The sequence below is a fragment of the Dendroctonus ponderosae genome, unplaced genomic scaffold (assembly GCF_020466585.1).
Source record: "Dendroctonus ponderosae isolate FM_Combo_2020 unplaced genomic scaffold, Dpon_F_20191213v2 Dpon_F_20191213_1, whole genome shotgun sequence".
Taxonomy (NCBI): Eukaryota; Metazoa; Arthropoda; class Insecta; order Coleoptera; family Curculionidae; genus Dendroctonus; species Dendroctonus ponderosae.
In genome coordinates, this window is record NW_026017110.1 from 11298847 (window position 1) to 11308914 (window position 10068).

The 10068-nt window shown below is 33.4% G+C and overlaps 2 protein-coding genes and 1 long non-coding RNA gene across 3 annotated transcripts in view; 2 read left to right on the forward strand and 1 right to left on the reverse strand.

Annotated features, from left to right (window-relative positions):
- The window catches only part of LOC109536020 (lachesin), a gene marked incomplete at its 3' end in the record, with an annotated part of 219347 nt that overhangs the window by 39517 nt on the left and 169762 nt on the right, over positions 1-10068 (forward strand).
- Positions 5598-8198, forward strand: LOC109536283 (pectinesterase). The gene is made up of 2 exons (XM_048661142.1): positions 5598-5740; positions 7037-8198. Exons 1-2 carry the CDS (start codon positions 5728-5730, stop codon positions 8167-8169), a joined length of 1146 nt encoding a protein of 381 aa, XP_048517099.1. The 5' UTR covers positions 5598-5727; the 3' UTR covers positions 8170-8198.
- LOC109536292 lies at positions 8194-8682 on the reverse strand. The gene is made up of 2 exons (XR_002171819.2): positions 8557-8682; positions 8194-8504 (listed from the first exon to the last, which is right to left on the reverse strand). It is a non-coding gene; the product is annotated as an uncharacterized LOC109536292 (long non-coding RNA).

Consider the following 10068-nt stretch of genomic DNA (forward strand, 5'->3'; position numbering starts at 1 on the left):
GTCCACTATCTTCCTGGAACCACTCTCCTCGCCCTTTATTGGCGTGAGTTCTTTCAGCTTCTGCTATGTTACTGTAGCATTTCCCCTGAACTAATCGCATATCAGCAAATTTGTGAAAGGAAATTCAAAGTAAGTCACTCAAAAATTGTAGAAGAGAACTTTTTTTATATAAAAATTTTTCGTAATTTGAAGCAAAGATGGTTATTTTTATTTTTAAATGCTTACGTATTCCAATAGGCTGCCAATCCAACGTGGGATTTTTTCAAAATAATGCTTAATAACAAAGTTGACATTCGATCTTCAACTGTTAATATCTTCTAGAAATTTGCGAAAAAAAAATTTTCAATATTTTTCTGGTACTCCCCAAGGGAGCCTCTATCACCCCTTAATAGTGTTTGATAAGAAGAGCATCCAACCTTTCGCAAATAGGAGTTTAGAGATAGGAATTCATCGAGTGAGTACGTCGCCAGAAATTGATGGAGATGCAATAATGATCTTGAGTGAGTTAATTGAGAGAGTAAAATGAAAATCAACTTTCATAAAATTAATAATAAGCGTCCGGAACCTAACCATTGATACCTAATGGAGAGCTTCGAAATATTGCGCTACTGTCTCTGTTGCACTATGGTGAAAAGGGGAAGACATTGAACACCAATAAGAAAACATGATGCGTTGAAATTATGACTATAAGTGTATAAATACTTCTGACAACCCGTGAGAAAAGTAAATAGTCCCACTTGGAGAAATTTTATAACTAAATATAAAGAAAAAATAGCTAGAAAAGGATTGCACAGAAAAAGAAAAACCCTAGAAAAATAATTAAATTAATGGCTCCAGAGACGCGAAGCTTCAATCATAATTCATTCGGCACAGAGCAAAGTAGAAAGCAAAACGAGACACTAGGGAGTTTTTTGTAATATAAGTTTAATATTATATTTTTAGTTCAATTACTTGGTGTTAAAAACTTGCATTTGTGCCACAGTTGCAACCGAAATATTTTATAATTTAGGGGAGAGCTTGTAATTTAATAAACAAATAAAGTAAACAATAAACTGTTTATTCCGCAAAGCTGTAAAATACCTTAAAAAATTACAAAACAATTTCGAAAAGTTTACATGTTCGAGGGTTTTTCGTAAGTTCCCTTAGATGCTCAAAACTGTGTCTCTTTTGTTCTGAAAAGTCCACCACGTAGGTGAACTTGAAAAGGTACATTTGAAAAGTTGCAACCAAATTAAAACTTCAGGACGGGTAACAAGGATGGATACTAAGCTTATACATACAATGCAAAATCTTGCTTCGACCTTAACTCGTTTTTAATACTACTTACTATTTATCACCAGCCGATTAATAAATTTCTCTCTCTTAAACCCCATTGTTAAGCTGTAAGTAGATCTACAATTATCAATATATCATAACGTATATTTAGAAAGTCATCATCACAAGCACCTACTTCAGAATTGCTTCTAATAACAAATTATTAATAAATGAACTACTATGCACCTAGAATTCTGTAAATGATAAGGCAGATAGTCTAAAGTTCGAGTTCCCAGCTGCTGTAATAATCTAAATAAAACTTAGGTTACATTACGGGTTTCTCGTAGTTAAACTACCCTAACAGAAAGGAAAACTTTTTACATTCTGGTCAAAGAATGGCCTTTGGCTATTTTCCAATTAAATGAAATTCGCAGTTCCGAATGAACTTTCGATGTTTGTTCTTATTCGATTGGAGCTCCATGTTGAACTTTGAATAACTAAAATAAATCCAAGTTCGTAATCATTTGAAATAGTGAATTGTTACAGGCGTAATTTGTTGTAAAAGAAACCTAAATAGCTTTGAGTTGTAATAATTTATTACCCAGCTTAGTTGCTGGGTATAGTATAGTACTGTATGTTTTTCATGTTAGCACATAAAAAATTAATATGTTACGGTTGAACCTTGAGCTTGGCTAATCTAATGTAATGTCCGTCTCAAATGAAGAAATTCATATGTTGATATTAATTAACATTACCTGGTTAATGTCGAGATCAGCAATCTTCTCCTGTTTATTGAATTAATTAAATTTTATTAAATACATTGATATTAAGCTAGCAGTTTCAACCAGTAACAAGAGATGTTTCATATTCGGACATTAAGCGACGAAATATGTAATTCTCGATACTAACTTAACTGGATAACATTGGGATTAACATAATTTCGAACGTTAACCATAACATGTGTACAAGGCTATTCTAAATTATCGTGATGCATTTTAAAAGATTATCCTGGTTTAATTGTCGAGGGCACCAGAAAATATAACTTGAAGAGGATAATTTCAGTTTTGCTGTTAAGAAATATTTTAATAGTTCACTGATCGTTAGTCAGAGTATTAGTGTACGTAAACACTATCAACAAGATATTGTGTAAGTTGCCTCAAGGTAAGCGGAAACGAATTGGGCAAAATGTAATTTTGTAATTTTTTAAACTTGCTGGTAAAGCATATGTAGTATGTTTACTAATAGTTTCTGAATTGTTTTGTACCAAACTTCAATTGTATCACAATTTTAACAATTCATTAATTTTACTTCTTTTCGGTATACATTAAATGGACAAATTCTTTCATCTATTAGAAGCTCTAGTTTTTTGTTTATTAAATGCATTCTTTTGAAAAAGTGTCTGCAACCGCAGGACTGAATCCTGACGTTATTAGGGTACTCGTATGCAATGATTAAGACAATTTCGCATTAAGAAAATTACTACTCATGGAAATCCATTGAAATTTTGGCAGAGACCACAAAAAGTAAATTTAAATATCTATTTTTATGTAACGAATCGCAGTAGGTACTAGCTCAAACAGCTTTCATCTAATATTTCATATTATTTATAGTAAACTACATAATCAAACGAAATAAAAAACCCTTCTCAGTATTTTTAATAAATCCGTATATTTTGCACCATACTCAGATCCGATAAACGCCAAAGTGTTTAATTTTTTTTTAATTTTTAAAACTTTTCACATTTTCTAAATTTAATAAAGGTAATAAGTATGTGTAATATAATAATAAGGTAATTTTATTATTTCTAAAAAATCATGAAGGAGTTTTGTCGGCTCCCTAATATTTCATGGGTAACTTAATTACTTTAAGCCAATTGGCTTGTTTGCAGTGTAATTATGTTGCATTAGACGTCTGCTTTATTTCAGTTTCCATAACAAAAATCTATAAATGTTTCGTAAATAACATCTTTTTTGCACTTTGGTTGAAAAGGCCCACTTTTAATAAATTTGGAGGAAAGCAAAAAAAATGTATCCAGGCAACTATAAAATTAAAAATGTTTAATCTCAGTTGTATGGAGCGGCATATTGTAGCTAATAATAAATATATAATAAACGTTTCTGTGCCATTGTTCATAAATCCATCAAAACATTTAAAACCATTTACGACAATTGAATATACAACCGGTTGTTAAAACAGCACATATTTCTTCTGTAAAATGAAATGCAAGTTTCTTAAATCGTACTAATTTTTCATGGAAAAAAATATGCAGCAGTATACAGATTTCAAATAAAAATCAGAGAATTTAAAGTGTATCTGCAAACTTCCTGACTATAGAATAACGGTTGATTATTGAAGGTCAAAATTAGTTATTTTCTTGGAAATCATTATCTTAAATTTGTACCTTAAATAGCTTAGAAGACATTCAAATACGAGTTAAATTTAATATTAGAATATAACCCTTACCGTTGCCAATAATTTTGATGAAAAAAAGAACACAATATTGGGTAAATACTGGTTAGGGGTAAAACATTATCATAATGTTAACATGGATTTTAGCTTAATCAACTGAAGCTGTACCATATGAGTTTCAAATAGGGACTCAGCTTCCAAGTGTATATTTCTTCGTGAGTAAATATTGTTTAATGACATGGGGCAGATATTTTTAAACCTTTACTTAGTTATAAGTATCACTTTCCAACCCGTAAGTCGCGAATACTTTTTTCACCAAACCTGGGATATAAAGTATGCGTAATTCTAACCATTTTTATCAACATCACTATATGTAGATTGTATTATTAAATATACAAATATCATTAAAAAAATAAGAAATGGATTGTAAAATTTGTATTCAAAAGTTTCTTGATGTTATTACCTATACTGGCTTTATTCATAAGGCAATTGTATGCCTTTGTAGCTTAAATATTATTTGGGGCATATGGGCATCGCGGGTGGCTCGAATGAAGAACAATCCACGGAGGAAGTTCGATTTTCAACGACTTTGATTCCACCAGATCATAAAAAAAGCAGATCAAACAGTGAGTTTTCCTGATTATAACAGCGTCTAAATAATGGCTTTCTCATTTCGGATGTTCGTTGCTCAAAATTCGATAGTTTATTTCTAAAATCGCTGTTCAGTTTGCTAAAAAGTTTGCTAAGTGAGCTTCGTCCATTTGACGGTCGACATAATGGTTTTTGATTCAATGGTTGCGTAAATAAATAAAATTTCCGGATTTAGACCGACGAAAATCCAGAAGCCATTATTGAGACGCCGTTATATCCAGAAAAACTCACTGTTTTGTTCCTTGAGGCTCTGGTGGAATTTTGGAAGTGGTCGAAAATTGGACTTCCAGATTGATCTTTAATCGACCCAGCCGCGGCCCCCAATTACCGCAAATCATACTCAAGTTGTAATTTGTATGTATGATATCCAAAAGTCGATATTGATTTGCACAGTACCGTGCATTTGTTATTCTTTATTTTTTTATCAGCGCCGTAGCAAATTGATTATATTTAACATAATGATTCACTGCATTTATTTATTTATTTATTTATTTATTTATTTATGTAACCAGATAATTACATATATCTTATACAATAATCCTACTGAGATAGACCAGCTATCCGTACATAGGCTGGTGTACTTAAAACTAATTAAAAACTATTCTCAAAACAATCCAGGAACTATGCTTTTCTCCGATTCAATTGATTTTAGCATTCAGTATTTAGCATTCAGTATAGTGTATATTGACTTGTAAAATCTGTCAGTGGAAACATGTTCGAGTACATACCAAAAATATAAAATAAAATTCCCGAAAACAAAAAATACAAGAAAGTAACAACACCAGAGAGACAGAGAGAGAGTTACGTCCAAATTTATAATTTATCATGTTTTATTGCAACTCGTCTGTATAGGAGTTTTTTTATTAAGCTTTTATTCGCTTTAAAATGTTTTTAATGCCTTGTTAACAAACTCAGGCATTGTTTCTTGGGTAGCCCAATCTATAATTGCCGGCGACTTCGTCACATAGCAAATAAGTATATGCATATCTTATTATTTATCAAACATTAAGTGGGACAATTGTGTTAGAAGAGGCACTCGTACATTCAAAAAAAAACTTATATTTTAGTTACCAAAACAAGTCGTTATCAGCGTGTATTGTTATATGTGGGCATTACAAATTAATTATTTAATGTGTCTATAATAAGAAGCGTCTATTATGATTTATTTGTCAAATAAATCATGATGTAAGAGTGGAATTATTTTATTTACCGAATAAGGCTTAGGTTGGTTTTCAAATTTCGAGTGCAGATATTTGTTCACCAAAGTCCTTATAATCAATTAATCATTATTTCAAATTGTGGTATCTTCGATAATCAGTTGTTGTTATTCACATTTACAAAAACAAACTCATACCGCATATAAATACAACTTTGTATCTGATATCTTACAACTGTGTTCTGCAAACTGCCCTCATGAAGGTTGTCGGTGAGTTAGTGCTGATCCGTTCAATTTCAGTTGGTTAATTGTTAAGTCCACATAATTCAACATAAAAAGTAGTTACAATATTTACACTCAATTGTTTCAACTCACCGAAGCTTGTCCTTAAAATGATTTGAATTTAGGTTCTCATTGTAAAGATAGAAGCTATACATAAAAAAATGGCTGACATCATATAAATTATCGGGGGTAATTGCACAAGTGCTTCAAAATTACCGATAATTTTGTATGAAAGCTTGTTGTCTAAAAACTGCATGAGTTTATTTTCATATTGTGGCGAAAAAGTGTGTCGATCCAATGTGAAAATAAACTCATGCAGTTTTTAAACAACAAGCTTTCATGCAAAATTATCTGTTTAAAGTAGTAGTAAAGTATGAACCTGAGTAAACAAAGTTAATGTGGATTAATTTTATTTCTATTATATTTTATTACACTTTTAATTTTATTACTTATCTTTATTAAATAGAATTTGAATATCTTAGGTATGTCAGGAAGACATTTTATGTCTAATTCAACATGAAAAGACACCTGTCAAATATTTTTTGTAAACAATGCAATTATCGTTGAGTGATAATTGCACAGTGTGCAATTACCGCTGTAATTTTTCGATAATTGCACACTTCAAACGGACAGATTATCATGCGAAGGAAATATTCTTCTTAATATGTACTGTAGTACGGGGATCCAGTTATCCGATAACAAAGTCATAACGCTGGGAAATTTCTATATTATAACATGACGAAGAAGCTGCATTCGTAGACGAATACAGTCTGTAATATCCTTTCATCTTGAATACCCAAGATTTATTTCTTTCCTACAATTTCATTGAGATGTGCTCTTAAAAGGCAATAATAAATTTCCAATGCAATTTACAACATAATTCCAAGAAACGAAGTTTTTATGAACATGTATTAGGTTTCATTTGGTCACATAAAGTCTTCTTTCTTTATTTTCTTCTTTTTCATCTGACTTTCAAAATACAAAAACGAGCGGACTCAGTTCAATTCTTATAGTACGTAAGTCATTGTGGATATACACGTGCAGAAAATTTACTATTGCACCGATCGGCTGAAGAAATAAGTGAAGAAATGATAAGAACAAGCAAATCTATAATGTGTTTGCACAGAAAAACAAAATTATCGTGCATTCGGTTTTCTTTTGCATACATTCTAGTATTACTATAAATGTGATTTCAAATCAAAATTTCAAATCAAACGAATATTAATTAATTTGCATCAATTTTTTCTGTGGCGTCCAGTAGATCTGATAAGAATTCAATTTTAGCACTCTTTCTCTTGGTGGTGGGCTGTGCCATCGCCGACCAGACCCCTCCTGGCACATCGACTCGGCCGATCCTAACATCTAGCGAGGCTTCAAATTATCAAAAATCAAACTACCTTCAGGGATGGAGTCCCGAAAGTATCAGCACCAGTAGTGCTGACTACACTGTGGGAAGTGGTGGATACAGCACTATTCAAGCTGCCGTAAATGCTGCCATAAAGGCCGGAGGCTCGTCAAGAAAGCACATTAAAATTAGCGCCGGAACCTACAGTGAAGTAGTCTACATTCCCAGCACTAACGTACCCTTGACACTTTACGGAGCCGGAAGCAGCCCTTCAAATACAGTAATTTCGCTTAGCTTATCAGCCCTCATTTCTGGCTCAACGTATAAGAATATGGTTGGAGGTTTGTTTTCATCTGGTGATCCAGCTTACAGCATGTTTGAGAGTTGTGCTAGCAAAAGCGCTATTGGAACCAGTTGCTCGTCTGTATTCTGGGTTAAAGCAGCTAGCGTTCAAATTGTGAACTTGACAATCGAAAATTCCTCTAAAAATACTGGCACTGATCAAGCTGTAGCTCTTCAAACCAACTCTGATAAAGTTCAAATCGAAAACAGTCGCCTCTTGGGACACCAAGACACGTTTTATTCCGGAGGTGGTGGAACTACAACCCAAAGAAGTCATGTCACAAACACTTATATAGAAGGTGACGTCGATTTTGTGTTTGGTGGAGGTACTACTGTATTTGAAGGATGCACCTTCCATGCCAAAGCTGACCGTAACAGCGAGGCAGTAGTATTCGCCCCAGAAACTGACCCAAGCCAAACCTATGGTTACTTGGTAGTGAGTAGCACCATCACTGGAGACAATGCTTATGCCGATTCAAGAAAAGTATATTTCGCGCGGTCTTGGGATGCTGGATTATCATCTGCAAACGAATACGTAGCTGGATCTTCACCAAATGGCCAAGTGGTTATCAGGGAATCGACCATCAATGGAGTTATCCCCACAAAGGCCCCTTACACTACGGCCACTAGTGGTAGAACTTATTCGGGTAACGCCGGCAGCAGCAGAAACTTGAACGACGGTAATTACAATAGATTCTGGGAATATGCAAACACCGGAAATGCAGCATAAGTTATGACTAAATAAAGATTGAAATTCGACTGGCGTTCATATATTATTTCTGTATATCGACTTTTTTATGTATGCAATAGATTACTGTTATTGATTTTACATTATTCCTATGAACGGAAACATAACGTCAAAGCAAAGAACTATTTTTGTGTGCCCAACTTTCTGCTGAAAGTTACTCAGGCAATGCGAAAAATGCGAAACCGTGTTTAAAACAGCTCCATTGTCAACTTTGTTGGTACTTCCGTTCTGATATTATTCATTCTCTGGGCTGCAGGTGGTCGTAATTTTCCGATTTCAGCAGCATGAGCTGCGCATATCTGCTGCTCAGAATGTTACTGTTAAAATAACGTATTTTAGCATTAGGTTAAAATAACGGTACTAACTCACCGTTATTCCTTCTTCAGCGGTTGGACACATCAGTTCTTGAAAAGCGGAATATCTGCCGCCTAGAGAGAGAAGGGTAAAGAGTCTTGTAATCTTTTGAAAGGCCATTGGTGATCTACAATTTAATTAAAAAATAAATATCAACAGCTATCAAACAAAAAATAACGATTTTATGTAAAAATTAGTAAAAAACTGTTTAAGTTCACTAATGACTCGAAAAAGTCAGAAAGAACTAATTGAGGTAGAATAAATCCACACGAGCAATTGAATCATTCTCTCGGTCGTTGCGGCTAAATACTGGTCCCGTTTAAGAAAATCAAGTCGTTCACTCGTTGGAATTACAGTTGCTATATGTTTTTGTCCACATTTCGAAAAATTTCATTTGCGCAAAGAGCAAAATGAACTGATAGTACAACCGGAAATAATGGCAAATGTTTATTACTGAAGGGAAAAGAATTTGAGTGACTAGAAATAAGACATAATTATATAAATCTCATTATGAGGTGTGCACATGATAGTGTTTATTTATATAGACGGTCAACCACTTCTGCCATCGACTGCTTCGATAATTTCGTAGTCTGTATTACGTTTAGTATACCATCAAGTATGAGTATGCCTTCCATTAACCTTATGGAGTTGAATCATGAACCCTAAAAGTTGGCAGTCTGAGCAGGCTCGGAGCTTTCAACATGTGGGTATATCTACGAATGTTGCGAGTCCCTTTGACGGCTCACACTACCCACTTCAACTCGGAAGTCCTGCATCGAATGGGCAGATAACGTGAGATCATCAAAATCATAACAAAGCGGAAAACTGCAGTTTTAGCTTATGTAATGTGATACAATAGATATGAATTAAAACAGCTAATGATAGAAGGCAAGATCGAACGGAGACGCGGACCAGGTCGCAGACAGTGCTTCTAGCTTAAGAACATACGAGACTGGATAGGTTTCGGTTTAAAGGACTGCTGCTGAGGGAGACCCAGGAGAGAGAAGAATTAGTAAAATTTTTTTGTCGATCTTCAATAGGAGAAATCACTAGAAGTATATGACTAACTCTCTAAGTACTTTAGACACAAACAACTTACAACACAAAAATATTAATAGAAACATAGACTTATAAATATATAAAATACATTAACAACTTATATTTGAAATATATAGGGTGATTCAAAATTGGCGTCATTCCTGTTAAGGGGTGATCGAGGCTCCCTTGGGGAGTACGAGAAAAATATTGAAAATTTTTTTTTCGAAATTTTCTAGATATTAACAGTTGAAGATCAAATTTTAACTTTGTTATTAAGCATTATTTTGAAATTGTTCTAGGTTTAATTGGTAGCATATTGGAATACTTCAAAAAGAAAAATTACCATCTTTGCTTCAAAATACGAAAATTTTTGATATCAAAAAAGTTTTCTCCTACAATTTTTTGATGAAAAGGCACAGCGGCAATGATGTTTTTTGTCATTAACAGATAGTTACAGGTGGATAGCCCTTGTCAATAATAACAATAATT